Below are 25,771 nucleotides of genomic sequence, written 5' to 3'. Positions count from 1 at the left end.
GCCTGGAGGGCTACAGCCCATGGGGTCGCAAAGAGTTGGACACAACTTAGCAACTAACAACAAATCCTTAAAGTTGCTGCTAATCAAATCATAGAGTTCATTAACTGAAAAAAAAAAAAAAATGACCAGAATTAGAAAGAGAGTTGGAATCATGTCAATTAACGATCTACTAAATACCAAAGTAACTGAGAAGTCCAGGTGTCAATTTAAAGATTATGTGAAAAGAGACTGCTTTGTAAGAATATTTCAGAATTGATTTTTTTCTGCATATTTACTAAATGTATTAGTATTCTTAAATAACTTCAGCTATATAGTTGAATTTAATGTAAAGGTCACATGATTAGTGTTTTCCAAGAACTAGCCTGCCAATGTAGGAGATGTAAGAGACTTAGGTTCAATCTCTGGGTTGGGAAGATACCCTGGAGGAGGAAACGGCAACCCACTCCAGTATTCTTGCCTGGAAAATTCCATGGACAGAGGAACCTGGCAGTCTATAACCCATGGAGTCACAAAGAGTCAGACACGACTGAGCACACACAGCAACAAGTTTAGTAAAGGTAGATGGTGGAAGAATTACATCTGGGTTGGAAACAATTTGATAAAGAAATGATTTCTTTTGTAAAGGAAAGTTGAGACTTCCATTGCTTATACAATTTTAATGCTTTTTATATTTTAGGAGTAATTTATAGACTAAATAATTTCCTACTATTACACAGAAAATTAATGCCTTGTTTAAAACAAGATTAATATCCTCTGGGAACATCTTCAATAGATTTGAGGTCTATAAAAACACCATAAGGAATAAGGCAAATGAAAGCCTTAGCAAGTTGACCCCTTTGGATATTGTTTTCTTTCCTTTATTATGCTTCCATGAAAGGAAGAGCAATCGATACAAATAAGGCCATGTCTATAAAGCTGAAGACAGATTGAACGGGCACCAAAAATTCATTTCAATGGCACTGTAACACAGGCAGGTGCTCAGTGGGGCCATAATAGTCCATCCAGATGTTTTCATAAGGTTTCTGCTCAGGGTTTGAAATGGGAAAAAGAAATATCGCTGGTTTTAACAGTAAATTTCTTCTAAACACAGCTTCTATCTTCCTCTTTTAAGTAGCAAAAACTATTATCTCCTTTTACTTTCCACTACTGCCCAGAAATATCTAAACAGGATTGTAATTACTGACAACCAAAACTGTATTGTGCAGACAAGCAACATGATGACAAAATTCCGGCATTCACAGGAGATTCTAAGCATTCAGGATTCTTCAGTTCAGTTCAGTTCAGTTGTTCAGTCATGTCCGACTCCTTGTGACCCCATGGACTGCAGCACGCCAGGCTTCCCTGTCCATCACCAACTCCTGGAGCTTGTTCAAACTCATTTCCATCGAGTCGGTGATGCCATCCAACCATCTCATCCTCTGTTGTCTCCTTCTCCTTCAATCTTTCCCAGCATCAGGGTCTTTTCTAGGGAATCAGTTCTTCGCATCAGGTGGCCAAAGTATTGGAGTTTCAGCTTCAGCATCAGTCCTTCCAATGAATATTCAGGGTTGATTTCCTTTAGGATGGACTGGTTGGATCTCCTTGCAGTCCAAGGGACTCTCAAGAGTTTTCTCCAACACCACAGTTCAAAAGCATCAATTCTTCGGTGCTCAGCTTTCTTTATAGTCCAATGCTCACATCCATACACGACTACTGGAAAAACCGTAGCTTTGACCAGATGGACCTTTGTTGGCACCGTCTGCAGTGATTTTGGAGTCCAAAAATAAGTCTGTCACTGTTTCCATCGTTTCCCCATCTATTTGCCATGAAGTGATGGCACCCCTAAATACACACAAACTCTCACAATGTGTTGCCATATGGAGGAAGTAGTCAAATGTTGTATGAGAGTCACAGTATTTTACTTTCACACAGGAATAGAGAATATGATTTCAAGTATTAAAAATGAATATTGTATATGGGGATACTGAATCTTTCAATAAATAGCATCTAGAATTTTCAAAGGGAAGACAGAAGTCGGAGAGAGTAGTGGTGGTGGAACTATGATGGATAATAGATGATTCTCTTCCCTGAGAGAGTAATTATTCTATTGCACAGTACATTCCTTTATATTTTGTTTCCATGTAATATTTAATTTGATTTTTTTAGTCTCTGATCTCATCTTCCTCTAGCGTTTGTTTGTGGAGTATAGGAAATAATAGCGACCTGATGTAAAATAGATGTTGAAGCAAAGGTAAGAGTAATTAGTAATAGAAACAGGGCTTGCCAGCTCTCAAACAAAAACTTCACATGGAAGGGCTTTCAAAATCTTTTGGGCTATTGTTTTCTGTATGCACAGGCAGGAATGACTTAGAGAACATTTGAAAATGTTCTGTTTGAAAATTCCTTCTTGATATTTTGATTCTGCTTGCTATTCTCTTTGAAATGGAAATACCATTGGGAGAGTTAACATTACATTAATATGTTAAAGTCATGTCAAATCTCTTGTCTTCTATCCAAAGGAGAACATTGTAGGGGAGGCTGTGGAAATAAGGACATAAGAAAGAAAGAAAGGAACAAAACAAAATGTAAAGGAAAATGGTGTCCATGTTTTCTTAGAACTGCAGTTAATAACCAGAGGCGTGGTCCAGGGTTATGATGCATAAACATAGGAACATCACTGATGATAACTATTCTGAGGACATAATGCTATGCTTTATTTACATTTAACCAGTATATGAATAATGTTAAAGTAACCATCTTTGGCAAGTTTTTTCCCAAATTTACAGCTTATGTCGATGAACTTTCTTTTACAAATTTTTGGTAGGTGGCCTGGAGGGTTATTCACGTGTTTTGTGGTCCACAAAGATGGTTTCATAGACTTGCGTGTGTATTAGTTTATACCCAAGAGTTGGCATAGGATTGCTCAAAACAGAAACACACATGTCATAGGTGGTTGGTGAGCATTTAAAAAAAAATCAAGATTTCATAAGTGGATACAAGTGTATATGTTACATTTATCACTGCTTAGTACATCATGCTTTATTAATTAGCATAAGTTAATTTAATTTTAGTTATGATCTGGGGGATGCATTTTTATTGGTGAGATTACCGAGGTTCAGCTAAATTGGTTGGCTAAAATAGAGACTCCTCCAGACTCTTGCATCAGAAGGATAAAGGAATCTAGGGAGACCTTTGTTGTTGTTCAGTCACTAAGTTGTGTCCAGCTCTTTGCGATGCCACGGACTGCAGCCTGCCAGCTGTCCCTGTTCTTCACTGTCTCCTGGAGTTTGCTCAAACTCATGTCCATTGTTGATGCTATCCAACCATCTCATCCTCTGTCACCCTCTTCTAGAAAGCCCCTTATCTTTTATTTTTCATAGGACCAACGTTGGGTTCTTAAATAGTTCTTTTCATCAATTGAATCAGAGGATTCTGGTTGATTCTGATTATAAAGTAAACTCAATCTTGTTTCTAAAATTTTTCATATTTTCTGTGAGAGAAGCATCCACACAAGGAAAAGTTGGAAACACTCATGGGATAGAGAGATTGGATTTTCAAATTTAAAGAACAGGTTGTAAGGGCAACTTTTGAGCCTGTTGCTAATAAACATTTGCCTTCTGGTTGTAGGTGAGGCAGACTTTTGTCTCACACTTGTGTCTTACATAGAACTGAGATTGATGGAGAAGTTACTTAGACCTACTCATGAGTGCATGCTAAGTCACTTCAGTAGTGTCTGATTCTTTGTGACCCTATGAACTTTAACCCACCAGGGTCCTCTGTCCATGGGATTCTCCCGGCAAGAATACTGGGGTGGGTTCCCTCCCAGGGATCTTCCTGACCAGGGATCAAACTCGTATCTCTTAAGTCTCCTGCATTAGTGGGCTGCTTCTTTACCACTAGTGCTACCTAGGAAACCCCAGACATACTCATCTATTTCTTACTAATGGTAGCTACTTATGTCTACTAAAAAGCCAGAGTGGCACAGGTCTATTTGAACAATGCATCTATTAGTGCCAACTGTATACCAGACACTGCTGGACTCAGGAGTGAACAATATAGACACCCCATCTCACTTCCTAGATGCTCGTTAGTCAGGAAAGGGGAAGAAAACTTTTAAATAAGAATAGTAATAATAATTTATATTATGTTAGTTAAAAGAACCAAGGGTTTCTAGAATGCTTCAAGTTATTAAAAAGTTAAAAAGTGATACATTTATGCCACTAAAAGATAAGGAAGCCTCTCATTCTCTCATTGTTAGTATCATTCAAACCTATATTCTTTATGCAAACAGCTTTTTGTAAACTGTATTATAGACGCACCCATGGATGATAAGATGTTTAAACACTCATTAGCTGCTTGGGAAATTTTAAAACCTGTTTGTGTCTCAGTTCACCTGGCTTCAAAATTGGAATACTAATACCTCCCCAGGTTATGGTGAGGAACAGATGAAATGGATAGAATACTATAATAGATGAAGGCATCTATCACATTCTCTCTTACAGAGAGTCAACAATAAACAGTTTAAAATGATGATATCTTTTAAACAAATAAGGAAATATTAATTGATATTAAAATTTGAACATTTTAATTTAAAAACATGTTTTAAAAAACTGTTTGGTTCTAAGGCATTAAATCTGAGAATTACAAATGAATATTAGAATTACTGGTTAAGATGTTGAATAAAGACTGTCATCTAACTTTTTCCCTCCTAAAACCCCAGTAAAGCCAGAGTATATTTATGTATACATACACATTCATAAATGTATATGATAAATGCATAGACATATTCAAACTAGGATAGTATTGAAAGTAAAAAGGAGAGCTACATCAGGCCAAAAAAAATTAAGATGGGATTATATTGAGCATACAGGACACATGGCCACTCTAAGCAAGTTATTGTTCAGTCGCTAAGTCGCGTCTGACTCTTTGCGACCCCATGGACTGCAGCTTGGCAGGCTTCCCTGTCCTTCACCATCCCCCAGATTTTGCTCAAACTCATGTCCATTGAGTCGGTGATGCTATAACCAAGAGTGAAGTTCAAAATCAACAAGACCCTCTAACTCTTAACAATAAACACATAGCTAGTAATTATTAGGAATTTGTAGGTAACTGAGGAGATTCCAGGACACATAAAAAGGTGAGAAAATGAGCAGAATAAAGGAATTCAGAAAAAACTGAGGGAAAGGAAAAAAATTTATTATCCTTAAGATACAATAAAAAGTCTGCAGATACGAAGAACAGTACGCTATTAAAATGGAACTTCCAAAGAACAAAAAGGAGCTCTTTGATTTAAAACCAGGATGAAAATCATTCTAAAAGGAGAATAACAGAGAAATCAATCAGGAATAGAAAAATAAAAAGAAATTTGAGGAGTTGCCAGTGTGAAAGTAAGCACCTAGCCCAAGGATGAAAACAGACTTATTCTAATGCCTGTTGTGAAATTTCAGAATATTGGGGAATAAAAGAAAGTTCTTCTAATTTCTAGGGAGAAGGATAGGTTTATTAAAGGATTGAGAAACTGTCAGAGAATGTGCTACCCCCAAATGAGGGTGTAAATTGACATGAAAAAGACATAGGAAATGGGAAGCATGAGGTCTGACATAGTGGAAGATGAGAAAATTGTTGGGTGAATAAATACAGGTGGGATGGGAGATTTCATGATGATAGGATGCCCCAGATAGAGACAGCAAGCAGTTTGGATTGGAGCAATGGGAAATATCAGCAAGACATCCTCTTTTATTTTATAGTCTTTTAAATACTGAGAGCACAATATGTTGGATTCTACTCTGTACTTGGCTTGCAGCGATAATGCACTAATAAATTCAAGATCTAACACCTGATGAGATGGCACTGATGTAATAATAGTGGAAATAAAGTGCACAATAAATGTAACGCACTCAAATCATCCCCAAACCCTCCCACTACACCGTTTGTGGAAAAATTGTCTTCCGTGAAACCGGTCCCTGGTGCCAAAAAGGTTGGGGGCCTCTGAGCTAGTGCATTAGTTCACCGGTCAAAAGTACGCTACTGTCTCTCAGCCCTGGCACCTATAGGTAAACCAAGTGAGCTTAGAAACGGAAGGGGAAAATATGGTTCCAGTGAAGAGAAAATAAATTACACATATTTATACATCAAAAAGGGCTTCCCAGGTGGCTCGGGTGGTAAAGAATCCTCCTGCTGATGCAGGAGAGGCAAGAGATGCAGGTTTGATCCCTGAGTTGGGAAGATCTCCTGGAAATGACAACCCACTCCAGTATTCTTGCCTAGAAACTTCAATGGACAGAGGAGCCTGGTAGGCTACAGCCCAGAGGGCCACAAAGAGTTGGCCACAACTGAAGTGCCTGAGCACACATGTACATCAATAAAAGGAATAACTGTAATGACGATCACGATGAGGATCTAGTAAGTTCTTATATAGTCTTAATTTTCAATGCTGATTTTGTTCAAACATAGTAGAAACAGGATATGAGATTAATGATTATCCGAGGGGAGGCTCAGCCCTAATGACCTCCTCTGTCCATAAATACCACAAGAAGATTTCTGACAACTTCATTCACAGGTATACATTTTTTCAGAGTTATTTTGTCAGTTGTCATAAATGAGACAAATGCTGTCATGTGGCGTCATTTACGCTGGGCATGATGAGGTTTAGGGCTTGTGCTTAAATCAGTCCCAGAAGCAGGACTCCAATATTTGCCAGTTTAGGCACCATGTCATACTAGGTAGAGTTTATTATTTAAGTTTCTCAGTTGCATCAATTAGACTAAGAGGAAAGATAAAAAGACAGACCAGTTGCTACATGAGATTCTCTTGCTAAAATTGCCAGGAATCTTTCAAAATGGAAATTGATTTACTGAGAAGGAATGAAAGGTGACTCAGCAAACTGGAAAACCTAGGGATTGGAAAGATAGGAGCTCAGGCATAGTGGCTTTAAGTTTAGTCAGAAGGGAGGAATTCCTAGTGAGTAAGTGTGAGGTTATTCTTGCACTTTGAGCTAATTTAACTGGATTTCACAAAGGCTTTTTTTTTTTTTCCCCCACCTGCCAGATGTATAAGCTGATATCTGTAGACTAGACTAGAGTTTCAGACCGCAAATGACAGAGGAAGCCAAACAGCAGTCCATCGTCATAGACAGTGTGAAACCATTCTCCGTTTTTGAGCAGGTTTTGAAATTGCACAACCGAGACAGTGCTTTCAAAGCACCAGAAACGCAGTGTGTTTAAAATTCTGTTTAGGCAGGTGTGTAAAAACGTTTGAAGGTGGGGCATTTGCATGCGGGGTACCGTTTTGGAGGCTCAGAGGTGGCTGGGCTGCCTGTTCCAGATCCAAGACCACTCTGTCTTGGTTTCACATGGTGCCCTCGCTTCCCTTCCTGGCTCCTGTCTGAAGGCGTGGGCTTCACCAGACCTCCTGTAGCTCCCCTCTCCCTTCCTTGATTTAAAGTTCGAAAAGCACTTGAGGACTCTTATAGTATTAACCTATCACTGTGACTGACACACAATGAAGAGATCTCAAAGGAGCCTTGGCAGGTAGAAGTCATCCGTGGAACAGGAGTGTGAGTCTGAATGGGAGTCTTGGGCGGGCGGGTAATCAGTTACAGAGATGAGCTCTCCTTTCAGGCTGCGTTTGATCACTGAGTTGGCTCCTAGATTTTCAATTGAAGCTGTGGGAACAGAATTGAATTCAAAGATTTATACTGATTGTGAGGAACTGAAATAGCTGAGCGCATGAAGCAGGAGTTGCTGAGTGATTATAAAGGTTTATAACAAAGACAGCCTGTGAGAAGGCTACGAAAAGGCGATGATGTGAAAGAAGACAGAGAACTATTCTGCGTGCAGGTTAATGTTAACGGCAGAGGAAGCGGACTGGGTTAGGAGACAGAAAGAGGAGGGCAAACGCCTTTGATGGGAAGAAAATAAAAATGAGTGGAGGGAATAAAATGGAAGAAGACAGTGTTTTGAGGCTTATACTTTAAAACGTGGATACATCAGAGAGAGAGTGCACGGCACTCCAGGAACATGAAGGGGCAGCGGCATCGTCCTGCCTGGCCTGTGGGTGTTAATAAGCTTTTGGAGAGAAGAAGAAAGCTGTGTGTGTCTTCATTTCTAGCCAGTTTCCTTGCAAGAACAGGGAATGAGGCACTGCAATCACATTAAATATTGCTGATAATACCCAACAGAGTTCCATTCAATCTCATTACCTTCTCAAGCCAGATTTTGTTAGACTCAGTTTAAGATTTTACACTGAAAAAGGAACTAGACATTGGGAGTAGTATTTAGATCGTCCTAAAACTCGGGCATATATATCTCCTCTTTTTGGGATCTCCTTCCCATTTAGGTCAGCACAGAGCACTGAGTAGCTTTCCATGTATATGTACGGCTGATTCGCTTTGCTGTGCCACAGAAACTGAGACAGCAATGTATAGCAACGCTATAACAATAAAAAAAGTCAGGCTTAAAACCTAAGGAATAATTAACCCAAGTACACAAGAAATACAAAAGTTATTCTATGAAAGCTCTCAGAAATTTGTACTCCTGGCTGAATTAAGAGCTAAAATTGATAATAATTGCTTAATGGCTTATAAACTGATTTCATCTAAAATGTGTTCTCTGATTAAAAACCCCAAGGCATCAGCGGGGCAATTAAGAAGTAAATAGTTTATGGCAAAAATGCTGTCCTATCACAGATAATGAATTAGTTATGTAAGGAAGTTTTAATGATAATGAAAAGACATGAATAAGAGATGCTCGTTTCAGAAATCACATTTAAATCAGACTACAGAATCCAAAATGAGGAGTATGCACACATCTGGCCATGAGGATGAGTGACACTCGCTCGGGCATTCACACACATACGTCATGCATGCACACACATGTGCACGCACAGCAGCTGTGAACTCTGGCTCCAGATCACACGGACGGCTGTCTCCACAACCCACTAGATGTGTAACTTAGGACTTAATTTCTGTGAGCTTTAGTCTCCTCACCCAAAAATGGGAATAAGAGTAATATTACATATTCCATGGGGTTGTTGTGAATTATTAGATGAGTCCGTGTGTCTGATCCACTTAGAATAGTGCTCAGCATTTGGTTTCCCCTCAATACTATAAATATAACTATAAGCATAAAATATAAAATCTTATCACACATCACCTAACCTGTTAGTAATTCTAATCTCAGCTGGTAAGCAATTTTCATTTTTGCTTATCTATATTTTCAAGTTTTCCTATTTGAACAATATGATAAAAACCACAAGTAATAAATAAGAAACCTTAATTTTTTACAAACTAAGTTTGGGACTGTTACTCAATAGGTAAGACACTATGTAGCTGGAGATATGAATAGTATAAAGAGCAGGAAAAAGAATACAAAGTATTCCCTCAGCATTCCCAAACCCTGGTGTATACTCCCTGATCCTATTCCTTGAATGTAGGTGAGAAGTGTATATATACGATGGGTTATCACTACTGAGATTATGTTACCCTATACAGCAAAGGTGCTCTATGCTCTGTGATGACCTAGATGGGTGGCGGGGGGAGGGTGGCTCAAGAGGGAGGGGATATATGTATACATATTGCTGATTCACTTCGTTGTACAGCAGAAACTAACACAACATTGTAAAGCAATTATCCTTCAATAAAATAAAATGACTAGCTGGTACAAAAAACAAAGCAAACAAACAAAAAAAAGGTGAAGAGATTTTGCTGGTGTCAGTAAGGCCCCTAGTTGACTTGAGTTAATCGAACGAGTATTATACTGGGTGATTACGAGGGACGGCCTAATCACGTGCACTCTTGAAAGCGAGTCTAGAGGTCAGAGATTCTCCCATTGCCATGACATGAGAAGGATGCATGGCTGGGAGCATCCTCTAGGAGCAAGCCACAGCCAAATGGCCAACAAGAAAATGGGACCCTCTGTCTTAAAACCTGAAGGAATTGAATTCTGTCAACAACCTGTACAAACGTGGAAGAGGATGCCAAGCCTCAGATGAGACCACAGCCCTGCTGACCCCTTCATTTCAGCCTGTGAGACCCTGAGCAGTCAACCTAGCTAACCTGTGCCAGAGCCTTGACCCATGAAAACTATGATATAATAAATTGGTGTTATTGAAAGCAGAAAATAGAGAAGGAACTGCTTTGCTTTGCTGAGGGGTAGGTGGGGGGTTATGGCAACAAGGAGTGTGGGGCAGGTTCATGATTCTTTCTACTAGAGCCCAAGAGTCCCACCCTGGCAGCCCATTGTCACCCCCACCCCCTACACTGAACTACAGAAACTTCTGAGAGGCATGTGATAAAAAAAAAAAATTATATTACTGAGAGCAAGTGCTTAGGAACTTGAGTAACAAGCTCTCTATAAATATTAGATTAAAAAGACATGAACAGCTTTTACCATTATAGAGGATAATAGAATTTGATCAGCTAAATCCCAGGGCTTTATAAAGTACAAATTATGTAAACAAGCTTAATGGTTTTTTGATAAAACTACAAAGGTAGTGCTAGGAAGAATGCAGGAGGTATTCCTTACTTGGGCTTTAAACATCACATCAAACAGCACAGATGTTTACTTACTTTTTTAAAAATTAAATATGAATGCAAAGAGAGTTATAAAGATGAATTTAAGATAGAATATTGAGGAAAGCACAGTTTTTGATTTAAGGATAAGCAGTAATTTTCCAAGGATAATGGCTGGATCTGGCTTTATTTACTATTGATATTATTAATCCCTGGGAAGAGAGAACTAAATGAAGTTTTAAATACAAAAACTCAAGGTTTCTAGAAAATGTTGATAAGCATCTTAAGAAAATAGAAATAAGAAGCTGAAGTGTTAGAAAAGTATTCACATGAAAGAGGCAAATATTATAAATATATGATAATATACATTCATTAAAAATTATATCTATGACACCAAATTTTCAGAGAGAGAACAGAAATTGAGAGGGAGGGTGAGGATACCAATGACCACGTTTTATAATGTGCCCTAAGATCTTAAAAAGGAAACCAGGCTTTGACTTGGATGGAATGATGGATTCTTCTACAAAAGATTCAATGAATACACTATCTCCTTAGTGTCAACTGAGCACTTGAGATGTGTCATTTAGGGCACCCCCTAATTTCCAAGTGATGAAGCACTGAAGTACAGATAGCCAAAAGGAGAATCGCATGGTAGAAGGACTGCTTTATGATAAAAAATGAAGAATGCCAATTTATGTCAAACATGGCCAAGAAATGAGTAAATTCAAGCTTGTTTGAGGCAAGAGGATTTTGTCTCTAAATTATGTGAATAGTGATATTTTTCTTTCATGGTTCATAGCAATAATAGAATTTTTCAGTCTTTTTAAGTATAGAAGGCAGTGTAGAGATCAACTCATTCCAATTCCTACTCTATTTACAAGGAAACTGAGACAGAGAGATTAATTGGGCTCAAAGTCTTCAGGGAACCTGCATAGTGTATGCCCACAGTACAGCTCTAACAGGCTGATTTACAGCTGCTGAAGGCAACATAGAGTCCCACCTTTTCTTGACCCATACCTGCTCTTCTGTACTCCAACGTATGGGTTTCTCAAGAAAGAAACTTGGGAATTACTTTCAACTCCAACCTCACCAGCCACAGTCTGGTCAACTCAACTTTCTAAATATCTATCAAATTAATCCTCTCCTTTACCACATGGCCTCCACCTTAAATCTCAGTTTCAACTCCTGAATTATAACAGTGGCTTTCTGATTTGTTTTCCTCTCTTATTGTGTGGGTCTCCTTTGGAACATCCTATTCCCAGTTGCCAAAGCCATTCTTTAAAAATACAGGATCATCAATTGCCTCCTTTTCCCTGGTACCAAATTTCAACTGTTTTGTTACTAAACTAAACTTGTGTCCACTCACTGAATATGTAGCAAAATTAGTCTACTGACACTGGATCCTAGTGAAGGAAAGTACAGCATTTATTGCAAGGCACCAAGAAAGGAGTATGGGCAGCTTATGTTCAAACAACCTGAATTCCTCAATGGCTTTCAGGTAAGAAATGTTTAAAGGCAACATTAGGGGTGTGGTGCATGACCAGCTCCTGCACAGTTCTCTGATTGGGTTGATGGTGAGGTAACACAGCGATGTTTTGGGAATCTCAATTATCAGCCTTTTGTTACAACTTGTCTGGGATATAGATACTGCTGGTCAGCATGCAGTTAATTTTTTCCATCAGGTGGAGGATTTAGAATCTGCAAAATAACTCAAGGAGGTGGCTCAGGATATTATCTATAGCCCTTGAAAAAGAACTAAATGTTCTTGGCTTTATTTTAAGGCTAATCTATAAAGAAAGCTGAGCACCAAAGAATCGATGCTTTTGAACTCTGGTGTTGGATAAGACTCTTGAGAGTCCTTGGAATGCAAAGAGATCCAACCAGTCCATCCTAAAGGAAATCAGTCCTGAATATGCATTGGAAGGACTGATGCTGAAGCTGAAACTCCCATACTTTGGCCACCTGAAGTGAAGAACAGACTCATTTGAAAAGACCCTGATGCTGGGAAAGATTGAAGGCAGGAGGAGAAGGGGACGACAGAGGATGAGATGGTTGGATGGCATCACCAACTCAATGGACATGGGTTTGAGTGAACTCCGGGAGTTGGTGATGGATAGGGAGGCCTGGTGTGCTGCAGTCCATGGGGTCTCAAAGAGTTGGACACGACTGAGAGACTGGACTGAATTGAACTGAACCTATTCTTATTTTGTCTTGCTTGAATATTATCTTTTGTTTATGCCTTTTGTCATTTCTGTGATTAAATTTGCTCTTTGGAACTAAGGGAAGGCATAGGAAGTAAAGCTTTTTTACAAACAAGAGGTGGGGTGCATGGAGGGTGGGAGGAGTCTAACCTAGAAGGACCATGGGGCCTTCTCAGTCATTATATACATTTCCATTGATTCAAAGTCATTCTCCATCCTCCCAATCTATTTTATAAATTTTAGGATCCAAACAGTCAATTCAACATCCACATGGATGACCCATTTGTCGCCAGAATTCTATTAGACACTTTTCCTCCACTTATTACATTCTTGACACAAAGAATATTTCATCACTAGAAATCTGATCTACCTACTGAGTTCCTAGGACTACATTCCTGGGATGCCTTTTCCCAGTTTACAATCCTCTAAGTGATATTATCATTTCTCATATATTCATATGCTAACAATTAGCACATTTTAATCTCTAACCCAAACATCTTTTCAGGGCTTATTCAACTGCAAAATTTGCACGTCAACTGAGATGGCATATAGCACTTCATATTTAAATAGGTCAAAACTGAATTCTTGAAATTCCTCTAAATCTGTTCTTTCCTTTATTTTGCATGTCTCCAAAATGGCACTATAATTCACTGAGTTACTTAATCCATATATTCAGGAGTTATTATTGATAACTCTCTTTAACCATTATTCTCCCATCCTTCACTATTTCCCAGAGTTTGCTCAAATTCGTCGCCATTCAGTCAGTGTTGCTACCTAACCATCCCATCCTCTTCCTCCCTCTTCTTTTGCCTTCAATCTCTCCCAGAATCGGGGTCTTTGATGACAGTACTACCTTCAAAATACATCTGAAATGCATCTCTTCTCAACACTTAAACTATCACCACCCAAGTCCAGAGAAGCATCTTTTCTTCCCTGGACCTTGACTATAGCTTCAGACCTGGTTGCGGTGCTTTCAGCCTGTCATTCGTGGTGCTCAAAGTGGTATCGATCTTGGTATTGATTTAGGGTGGCCCCCGCGTGCAGCAGCTAGGAGCCAGGCGTGGGTTCCCAGTCAGAGGGTTGCTGAGTCACACCCTCATGGCAGTTGGAATCACTTTTATGGTCATTTCTTCTGGGTTTCCTTTGGCCAATCATTTTGATTCGCCTGGTTTGTAGTCCACATTTTGTGCATCTCAGGATCCTCCCATGCGCATGCACATTCTGTCAGCCAAGCTGGACTCTATCAAAGAGGCATCTGGGTAGAACATCCCTTGACATCACTCCCCTTTGGCCTGCAAGGAGCCTTTTCTGTGCATGTGTGGTGGGGGAGGGCTCTAGTGATGAAATATTCTTTGTGTGACTTCGGAAATGAGAGATATGTGGTCTGAGCAGGCCTGTCCTCCTCCTTCAATTGTCCCGCTATTCTTGTTTTGGAGTTTCTGTCAATAGAGAATGAATCTCCAACCGCTTTACCCTGGGGGGCCCATCTACCTCCTGCCTCAGTAGTTTTAACTGAGACCTGTTTAAAACCTGTTTAAGACCTGTTCATTCCCCTGTTTAAAACCTTTCCATAGCTTCCCACCCACTACACTGAAACATAATTCAAAAAATAAAAATATTTTCTTCCCCCAGTACCACCATCCTTACTTCCTGATCTGCTCTGCTCCTGCCTGTCTCCTCCACTTCATTTTGGGCCCCTACAGTCGTCTTATGCTTCAGTCACTTGGGTTTTAGTTCCTTCGAAGAAAATGACTTTTTTCATGCCTTGGAGTGTAAATTTTCAGGGCTTCTCTTCCTTTCTCACCTTTTTGAGTGCCTTGTCTTCATCCATATGCTACATTTTGGCTAAAATGTTGCTTCCTAGGGAGGTTTTTCTTTTTTTAAATGCTCTATCCAAAATAAATCATTCTTCACAATTCCATTACTTTTCTCTGCAGAAAAATTACTTATATTTGTTTACTTTTTTTAGTGCTTGTTTTTATTATAAGTTGTGAACACCATGAAGGCATTTACGATATCAATTTATTCTCGCACGACACAATTTCTGACAAAATAGTAAATATATGAATGGCAAAACCTAGGAAAAGGGTCCTAGAGGTACACTTAAATATTCTTTTTCCTTTTCACAAAGTCTATGAAGAAATTCACATTTTTTTTCTTGTTTCTGTATCCATTACATATTTTAATTGCATTTTATCTTTTAGATAATGTAGATTTTATATATGCTGCTGCTAAGTCGCTTCAGTCGTGTCCAACCCTGTGCGACCCCATAGACAGCAGCCCACCAGGCTCCCCCGTCCCTGGGATTCTCCAGGCAAGAGTACTGGAGTGGGGTGCCATTTCCTTCTCCAATGCAGGAAAGTGAAAAGTGAAAGTGAAGTCACTCAGTTGTGTCCGACTCTTAGCGACCACATGGACTGCAGCCCACCAGGCTCCTCGGTCCATGGGATTTTCCAGGCAAGAGTACTGGAGTTGGGTGCCATTGCCTTTTCCGAGACAACCTCACATTGGTCAGAATGGCCATCATTAAAAAATCTACAAATAACAAATGCTGGAGAGGGTGTGGAGAAAAGGAAAACCTCCTGACTGTTGGTGGGAATATAAAGTAGTGCAGTTACTATGGGAAATGATATAGAAATTCCTCAAAAAGCTAAAAATAGAGTCGCCATACGATCCAGCAATCCAATTCCTGGGCATATATCTGGACAAAACCATAATTCAAAAAGACACATGCATCCCTATGTTCATAGCAGCACTATTCGCAACAGCCAAGACATGGAAGCAAGCTACACGTCCACTGACAGATGAATGGATGAAGAAGATACAGTACACATACAGAATAGTATATTGCTCAGCCCCAGAAGAAGAATGAAAGAATGCCGTTCGCAGCAACATGGACACACCTAACGATTGTCATACGAAGTGAAATAAGTCCATATATCACTTGTATGTAGAATCTAAAACGTGGCACAAATGAGCTTATCTACAAAACAGAAAGAGACTCACAGACATGGAGCACAGACTTGTGGTTCCCAAGCTGGAGGAGGTTGGGGGTGGGATGAATTGGGAGTTTGGGATTAGCAGGTGCAAGCTGGAGTTAAAGAATGGGCAAATGAGGTCCTATGGGCAAACAAGGTCCTATGCTATTCAGTTCAGTTCAGTTGAGTTGCTCAGTCGTGTCAGACTCTTTGTGACCCCATGGACTGCAGCACGCCAGGCCTCACTGTCCGTCACCATCTCCCAGAGTTTACTCAAGCCCGTGTCCATTGAGTCAGCATCACCAAATATGAGAAGGATGCATGTGTGTATAACTGAATCAGTCTGCTGTAGAGCAGGGCCTGGAGTGGCCTCGGAGCTTCCTCTCCCATGTGCAATGTGAGTGCTTTGAGAGATGACACCAACCTTCCCCAGTCCAGGTTCTTGTGGCGGCTTCTTCATGGGCTAGTTCTTTCTGGGGACTTCAACCTTTCAATTTCACTTTATACTTTTTCCTCTACATGCTGATTTTTTAAAAATGCTAATTATTAACTGTTCAAATCAGAAGGTAGACTTTAAAAAAATAACAACAAAACTCAGTGTCAAACTACACTTCACCCTTTAGCCTAACAGACCCAGCAGTATTTAGCTTCATTCATGTATTGACAAGAACACAGCACAGGAGAAACAAACATCAGTGGTGCTATTCATTCCCAACATACAGAAAAGCCATCTTCATGACACATAAATGGGGCATAGTTACCTGTCATGTTGCAGTAAACTTTCAGAGGCCCCAGTGATCCACTGCCATCGGGATCTATCCAGTAGTAATTTGAGGTCTGGCCCAGGTGTTTGTATGCTTCACAGGAAGGCTCATAGATGGCTGGAAAGAAATATCCTGCATGAGCTCAGCACCCAAAAAAGAGCCTCCCGAGATCCATGCCCCAGTTACAGACCAAATGCTACCAAACTGCTGATTAGAAGCATATCCTCAAGTTAAAATGAGCCCTCTTTTTTCTACAAGTTAACTCACAATTTGATCTTTAGTCCACAAGCATTCTTTCTGACCTAACAAAGACATTAAGTTCCTGCTATGGCTTTATAGTTAGGGAAAAGTCTAAAAAAATTCAATAAATTGTGGAATAAATGTAATGTTTGCTTAAAACAGGTGCTCATGAGCATTGAAAAATATTTAGTTTATACTTATTTACAGGTATCTCCTTACTGTAAGGAACATAACTGAAAGGCCATGAATATTGACTGCATTGTCGGTCAATCAGCTAAGAGATCAGAGAAAATCTGCCCCCCTCCCGACCCCACACACACAGACAGACAAACACACAGACACATTTTTGCATATTTAGTATAAATTTCCTACAAACAGCATGTGATTGCTAACCTTCCTTTATTTCAGGAAAAAAGGAAAGAAATGCCCCTGCTTCATTTTGTTACAAGTGCTTTAATTACATTAAATCTAGTTTTCGTTAAAAAAAAAAAAAAAAGACATTTATGTAATTAGGTTGTAGCTTTTCATCATGTTCCTTTTTGTTCCCTTGCTCCCAGCACATTTTCTTTTCTCACAGAGAATGCACCTGATTTCAGTAGCACAGAATGGACACTGACATACCTCCTTTATAGCTGGAACTTCTAAAACACTGTTGTGAAAACTTTTTAAAAATAGCTCTACACTGACTTTATGAGGGATTAGACAGTATTTAGCTAAGAGCTACTGAGACAGGAGGTAGATGGCCCCTCACTCCAACACAGGGTAAAGCATTGGAGATTCATCCCCTATGGACGAAATTCCTAGCAGGGCAATTAATCGAGGAGGTTGGGCCTTGCCCAGACCACATATTTCTCATTCCTGAAGTCAGGAGACTTCCCTGACCACACGTGTGCAGAAAGGCTCCTTAAAGGTCAAAGTGGGAGTAAAGTCAAGGGGTGATCAACCCATATGCCCTTGCAGTAGGATCCATCTTGGCAAAGAGATGCATGCACACACATGGAAGGGTCCTGCTGCTGCTGCTGCTGCTGCTGCTAAGTCGCTTCAGTCATGTCCGACTCTGTGCGACCCCATAGACGGCAGCCCACCAGGCTCCCCCATCCCTGGGATTCTCCAGGCAAGAACAGTGGAGTGGGTTGCCATTTACTTCTCCAATGCATGAAAGTGAAAAGTCAAAGTGAAGTCGCTCAGTCGTGTCTGACTCCTAGCGACCCCATGAACTGCAGCCTACCAGGCTCCTCCGTCCATGGGATTTGCTAGGCAAGAGTACTGGAGTGGGGTGCCATTGCCTTCTCCAGAAGGGTCCTGAGATACAGCAAATATAGACTGTGAACCAGGCAAATCAAAATGATTGGCCAAGGGAAACCTGGAAGAAATGCCCCACGTCTGAGTCTGCCTGAGTGTCTATATCCACACATATTGTACTCTTTTCCTCTTAATAAATACTTTACTTGCTTCACTGTTTTCTGTCTTTGTGGAAATTCTTTTCCGCAAAGCTAAAGGGTCAGGGCCCTTGTCACTGACCAGTGGTCTAATGGCTAGGATCTGGTGCTCTTACCATTGCGACCCAGCTTCAGTTTCTGGTTGGGAACCCAAGCCCCTCTCTGAGCCATTGCTGGCCGAGGCCACTCGAGATCATTACTATTGGTAAAAATCTATATATTGATAAGTGGAGTCTTTTGGAAAATTGCTCTTGAATTCAACACTCCCAGCATCTGCCCTTTCCTAAGTTATAAAGCAAAGGTCTGACTCTGGGGCTGCCTCTTTCTACTTCCCTCTCCCAGGTTCTTGGTGCCTCCCTTTGGCTCTCCATGTTTCCTCTTCCCAAAGATGCTAGACCTTAAATTCTATTTCATTTCAGCAAACACAGCACACTACAACAGTTCTGAAATGCTTTGATTTACTCAGGGCTTGCTTTCCACTTGCTTTCTTCCTTCTGCAACTAGTCATTGAGCCCATATGATGTGTTGAGCAGTAGATTAGGTAAAACAAGTACAGCTGTGAACAGCACAGTTCAGGGACCTTTGGAGCAGGGGCAGTTCACTCAGTACTCAGCCACTGTTCATTCATGAAGTACAACTGGAAGAAAACGTGGCTAGAGTGTTAAGCACAACCACACACTTTTGTCCCAGTGATCAGTGGTAAAGAACACACCAGCCAATGCAGGAGATGACGGTTTGATCCCTGGGTCTGAAAGATCCCCTGAAGAAGGAAATGGCAACCCACTCCAGTATTCTTGCCTGGAAATTTACATGGACAGAGGAGCCTGGTAGGCCATGCCCAAGAGGTCATAAAGAGTCAGACATGACTGAGCAACTGAGCATGCAATTATTAATATGCCACTTTCTGCTTCCCAATTATCAAATTTAGATAATAAACTATGGTTGCTCTAATTCTGAATGCCATACCAACTAAAGTAAGGCAATAAAAGACAGTGAAGAAATATTTTTTAAAGTTTCAGCAGAAAGATGATATACTTTGAGAGAGGTTTTAGAAAGAAGGTTCCTTGTAGCAAAACACAATAGATCTTAGGGAAGTAATTCAGAAGGTAATGAGAGCAGATAGGCTATACTTGCCATTTGCGTGCATGCTCAGTCATGTCTGATTCTTTGTGACGACATGGACTGTAGCCCACCAGGCTCCTCCATCCATGGAATTTTCCAGACAAGAATACTGGAGTGGGCTGCTATTTCCTCCTCCAGGGGATCTCCCCAACCCAGGGATCAACCTGCATCTCCTGCATTAGCAAATGGATTCTTTCCCACTGAGACACCTGGGAAGCTCTGCTGCTGCTGCTGCTAAGTCGCTTCAGTTGTGTCCGACTCTGTGCCACCCCATAGACGGCAGCCCACCAGGCTTCCCCCTCCCTGGGATTCTCCAGGCAAGAACACTAGAGTGGGTTGCCAGTTCCTTCTCCGATGCATGAAAGTGAAAAGTGAAAGTGAAGTCACTTAGTCGTTCCCGACTCTTAGCGACTCCATGGACTGCAGCCTACCAGGCTCCTCTGTCCATGGGATTTTCCAGGCAAGAGTACTGGAGTGGGGTGCCATTGCCTTCTCTGCCTGGGAAGCTCAATACTTGCCAAAGGGCTATGGTGAGATGGCCAGAGCTATTATGAGAACGGATAAAACAAATAAGACAGGATAAAATAGACGGAACTGATCACACGTTTAAGATCAGGAAGTGGACATAGTTGGAAAGAAAGAAAGAATGCGTTAAATTCACAATCTCTAAAACCAATTGCCTTATTAACTTTTGACAATCTTCCTTCAGATTATTGCAATTATTATGTACAGTTCAAAATCACTTAGAAGATAAGGTTTAAATTCTTAGTTTTTCCAATTAGCCAGTTCAGCCAATCTACCATTAAAAACTGTCATCTTTGTTTTCCAGCTTCCCCTCTGTCATTTTCCTTATCATCTGATATCTGGTTTATAGCAATCATCTTATTAACTGACTGCTCTACCCAAATATCGCTTCACTCCCCACCCAATTATGCTTTTTTAATCCAATGTTGGTCTTGTCCTAAAACATTACTTTAAGTTAAATGTGTAATAGTTCTTTCTCATCTCTGACAGTGTGTCCCAGATCGCCATCTAAGCATGCAAAACCTTCCAAAATCCTTACAGATCTCATTAGGTTTCAGCAACTTGCTGACATCAACCTTGCTCTCTGCTCAGGCAAATCTGACAAAGGAACTTATTTAACCTATGTTTACCCTTTCTGGGATTGCCTGTGGTTTTCTACAGGCCTTTTTCTCAATCTATAAAACTTCTCAGTCAGAGTTAACTATGAAGGAACAAGTGTTAAGAAACAGGGCTCCAGTCAAACACATCTAAGTTTAAATTCTGACTCCACCAGGCACTAATTATATAACCTTGACAAAGATATTTAATCTCATTTAGCTTTCATGCACTGGAGAAGGAAATGGCAACCCACTCCAGTGTTCTTGCCTGAAAAATCCCAGGGATGGTGGAGCCTGGTGGGCTGCCGTCTATGTGGTCGCACAGAGTCGAACACGACTGAAGTGACTTAGCAGTAGCAACAGCAGCAGCCTTGTCTAGGAAATAGGTTGGAGAAGGAAATGGCAGCCGACTCCATAATTCTTGCCTGGAGAATCCCATGGACAGAGGAGTCTGGCAGGCTGCAGTCCGTTGGGTCGCAAGAGTCGGACACGACTTATCGACTAAACCACCACCACCAGGAAACAGGTATCATAGGTATATTAATTAATGGTTATGTGTGCTCAGTCATGTCCAACTCTTTGTGACCCTATGGACTGTAGCCTGCCACGTTCCTCTGTCCATGGGATTTTCCAGGCAAGAATTCTGGAGTGGGTTGCCATTCCAGGGGATCTTCCCCACCCAGGGATTGAATTCACATATCCAGCATTGATAGGCTGATTCTTTACCACTGAGCCATCAGGGAAGCCCCTATATTAATTAATAGGTGGAGTGTTTATTGTTAATGCAATAATTATTATTTAGGCACCACTGACCTTTTTCCTTTCTTGAGGAGACCTTCTCTAATCAAAACATCCTGCTTTCTGTACAGTCCAGGGCTCATCTCATGAACTATAATGCTTAATTATAGTCAATGTAAGACTCGATTGATTGTTGTTAATTAAAACATATATGAAAATTTTATTTCCTAGTAAGATTGTGAACTCATGAGGACAGGGTCTAGAAAATGTGCTTTTCCTTTTTACTCTATATTAAGCTATTAATAACCTGGTAGCTGGTTAAGAAAGACTATCGGAATGAAACTTAAAATGTACCTACCCTTCATCCTGTTCTGATTTTGATAAATGATTAGTTGGCTTGCCAGAAGAAGTCCATCCATATGAAAGCACGCTTGGATGATAGTAAGGATAGGGAACTACTAACATTTCTGTGTAAGCATACAAGAATTTTGAGCACACAGTTGAAAGCATGTGGGTGAGGGAAATTTGGATAAGCGAGAAGCTTTTTATTTTTCTTCAAAGTGTGACAATTATTCGGCTTGTCTCTAACCTAAAACAGGTTTACTGGCTGCTTTTGCCTCATCAACACAAATAGAAAGGCAAAACTTTAGTCCAAACTTTATCATGTGTGAAAAATCACCTGGAGAGCTTGTTAAGACAGGGATTCCTGGGCCTCACCCCAAAGATTCTGACTCAGTAGAGAATTTGCAGTGCTAACAAGATCCCAAGTGATGCTCATACTGCTGGTTCTGACTTCATTTTGAGAAGCATGGCTCTAATCATGAAAAAATAAAAATTAACTCAAGAAGGGTGGACTAATTCTTTATTTATATTTTAATATAAACAGGAAAAACAGGTCACTGCAAGGCAATACAGTACAATTTTAAATAACATAAGGCTAGACTGCCACCTCACTTCGCTCAGAATAATAAAAATAGAACTCCAAATAAGCTCTAAATAAAAATACATGTCAAAAGAAATATACTTGGATGGATGTGCAGAAAAATATTTGGAAAGAAATATATATGTTTCCAAAATACTCTTGTTACCTCTGTTACCATTGAGTATTACTCAAACGGTCACAGTGGTTGTCTTTCCACAGTAAGATTATGGATGATTTAAAACTTCATACTTTCCAGTGTTTTCCACACTATAATGTGCATAAGTTATAATATCATTAAAAATACACTTGCAAAATATATACATGGAATAATAACACTGAGACAAAATGGCAAGAACAGATGTATATAGTAAAATTATATTCATTCTGTCCCTCACTTAGAAATTGACAGATTTCTGTTCAAATCTCCTTTCTGTCATTTATGACCAAGACACTCCCCTTAACTTTTCTTTTTCTCAACCATAAAATGAAGGCAATAGTACCTCCTCCACCAAGTTAGCATAAATATCAAGTGAAATCACACACTTTTTAAACTAAAAAGCATTGAGTGCATGGATATTTTAATGCACAGAAGAATTTAGTATTTAGCTTGCATGCCTCAGCCAGTTAACTCTGTACTCAGTGGAGTCCTATCTGGGTTGCACAGTTTGTGCATATCAAGCCCCAGGGAGATGACAGCGCAGAAGGGGCTAAGTCAGCAACTACCGAAGAAAGAGAGGATCTGAGCTATCGTCAGTGATCGAGCTTTTCTAGTAGACTGCAGGAGAACAGAAAGGCAATTGGACTAGTGGCAAAATAAATAGACTCATCAAGTTCATTGATTTATTGGACGAGTAATTCTTCTGTTTCAACTCCTACTCCCAAACAAATTTCTCATATTATTCTACATATTCTTAAATAAATCTCAGGTGTTCAGAAATATGACCGTTGAACACATGATATTGAATTTCATAGCTTATAAATATCCAGAAAGTGGCAAATCCTAAGTACTTATTCATTTTCATTAAATATTGAATATTGTCTGTGTGATATCATATTAGCTGTCATGCAAAATGACAAGCACTACTGTATCAGTTTCAGAGGGCTGCTGCAACAGTAACCAAATGCTTAGTGGGTTGAAAGAAATCTATTGGTCAGATGTTCAAAGTAGGTTTCACCGAGCTAAACAGGGCTGTGTTCCTTCTGAAAACCTCTAAGGGAGAATCCATTTTCTTGCTTTTCCCAGCTTCCGGAGTCTACCTGAATTCCTTGGTTCATTTTCCTATTTCTTCATCTGCAAAGTCAGCTGTAGTTAGTGGGATCTTTCTCATGCTCCACTCTGATTCTCTGCTTGATTGTCACCTCTCTCTATTTTAAAGAACTCTGGTTACATCAGGCCCACCCAGATAATCTGGGGCACTCTCTTCATGAGAAGGTCTTTACTTAATCATAGTCTCTTTGCCATATAAAGTAATATATTCACAGGTTGCACAGTTTAGGATATAGACATGTTTGGTGGAGAGAGGATTATCCTGTCTATCACAACTATATAAAAATACTGTGATTGTTCTATATAAAGAAAAATTCTTATTAAGTACCTAATGTACTCCCAGAGAAGGCAATGGCACCCCACTCCAGTACTCTTGCCTGGAAAATCCCATGGACGGAGGGGCCTGGGGGGCTACAGTCCATGGGGTCGCTAGGAGTAGGACACAACTGAATGACTTCACTTTCACTTTTATGCATTGGAGAAGGAAATGGCAACCCACTCCAGTGTTCTTGCCTGGAGAATCCCATGGATGGAGGAGCCTGGTGGGCTGCGTCTATGGGGTCACACAGAGTCGGACACGACTGAAGCGACTTGGCGGCAGCAGCCATGTACTCCCAGTGTTGCTGATTAGCGAAAGATGTCAACACATCACATGGGTAGAAAGAAAAGCCAAGAGCTTAAGAGCAAAGATATGAAATAGGTCTAAAGCATTAGGAACAAAGCATGACTTAAGAATGTTTAGTGTAAAGATAGGGTACAAGCAAGGAGCCACCCCCAGGGGAAAGGAGAAGTCTCAATAGTATGAATTGTTTTAGAAAATCGGAATGGGAATCAGGTCAGGGAAATGCTAATACATTTAATGAGCAGATTTGGGTGACTCTTTTAATATTTCTTGGTGGTAGCATTTGTAGAAACTGGATTATAAGAAAAGGAATTAGTTGGTGGAACGGAATGGGGGGTGACCACATTATTGTAGGAATTTAAACCATGAAAGGTAAAAAACTATAAAAAAAGTTGATAGAGATTGCTAAGTAAAAGTGAGAGAATTTTTGTTAGAATATGTGAGATAGATTCGTGTTTATTATTAATGGTATAGTTTGTGGTTATAAAGAAAATTTATATTCCTTGGATTAATCCTGAAAAAATAACAAATAATTAAAAGAAAAGAAACTTCTGTTTCCCTAGCTCCATAAGTAAACTTGGGGAAGCTTGTGTTTCATTCTTTGGAATGCCAGGCCCTTCTCCTACCTCTTTTCTAGACTTTCTTCAAGCGTATGAGATGCCCACGTAAGCATCAGAATCCAGGATACATAATGGCCAGGTTTCACTAGTGGTTGTTACAGACCCATTCCTCTGCTCACTATCGGCCACCGGGGAATAAGCTCTAAATCTGATGGTCAATTTCAGAGTCTTGATAATACATAAACAACAACTTTGCCTGTTAATGCATCTTTACCAGCACTAGCTAGATTGATTTAAAATAAAAGAAAAAGAAAAGTTTCTTACTTGGCAAAAAAAAAAAAAAAAAAAAACTTCATTATTGTTTGATTTGAAAATTTACTTTCACATATACATTGGAAAGATTTAAAAATCTTCTGTGAAGTGTACAGTTATGGCTTTTGCCCACTTATTTATTGTCAGCATTTTTCTATTGACTTAAATCACCTAAGATATAAATGCAGATTAAAATCTGCGTTATCGTATTTGTCTCCCTTGGTTTTTGCCTTATTACCTCGAATATGTAGTTTTGGATATATAATACTTTGTTATTAACTCTATTAAGATTTCCCCTTTAAAAATGCTTTCAAAACTCTTAAATGTATACTATTATCTTCCATCTGTGGCAGTAAAAGTCTTGACTCTAAGACTAAGGAGTTAGTATTTACTCTGTAAGCATAGGCTAAAGAACTTAAGATAATGTAGTAACATCATCAATTTTGTGTTTAAGGAGTACCTCCTGACACTTGTGTGGAAACGTTGCATGCTCAGTCACTTCAGTCATGTCCAACTCTTGAGACCCTATGGACTGTAGCCCACCAGGCTCCTCTGTCCATGGGTTTCTGCAGGCAAGAATACTGGAATGGGTTGCCATGGCTTTCTCTAGGGGATATCCCTGATGCAGGGATTGAACCCATGTCTCCTCCAACTTCTGCACTGAAGGCAGATTCTTTACCACTGAGCCACCTTGGGCAGGTAAGGAAAGTTAATATCAACTAGGAGATTATTATGGGCTTCCCCAGTGGCTAAGTGTTAAAAGAATCCACCTGCAATGCAGGACACGAAGGAGACACAGGAGAAGCAGGATTGATCCCTGGGTCCGAAAGATCCTCTGAAAGAGGGCATGGCAACCCACTCCAGTATTCTTGCCATGAAAATCCCATAGACAGAGGAGCCTGGTGGGTCCATGGGGTCCATGGGGTTGCAAAGAGTCAGACACCACTGAAGTGAGTGAACGTGAGCATAAGGAGACTATTGCAAGGGGACATGGAA

General features: G+C 40.1%; 1 protein-coding gene across 1 annotated transcript in view; it reads right to left on the bottom strand.

The window, feature by feature from the left end:
* The window catches only part of CNTNAP2 (contactin associated protein 2), a 2,325,186-nt gene that overhangs the window by 806,327 nt on the left and 1,493,088 nt on the right, over nucleotides 1-25,771 (bottom strand). The window contains exon 13 of the mRNA XM_061415014.1: nucleotides 16,430-16,549. Within this exon, the coding sequence (XP_061270998.1) occupies nucleotides 16,430-16,549 (120 nt within the window). The remainder of the gene's footprint in view (nucleotides 1-16,429; nucleotides 16,550-25,771) is intronic.

The sequence above is a fragment of the Bos javanicus genome, chromosome 4, assembly GCF_032452875.1.
Source record: "Bos javanicus breed banteng chromosome 4, ARS-OSU_banteng_1.0, whole genome shotgun sequence".
Taxonomy (NCBI): domain Eukaryota; kingdom Metazoa; phylum Chordata; class Mammalia; order Artiodactyla; family Bovidae; genus Bos; species Bos javanicus.
The sequence above is the reverse complement of the archived record's forward strand: the minus strand, read 5'-3'. Positions and strand labels throughout refer to the sequence as shown.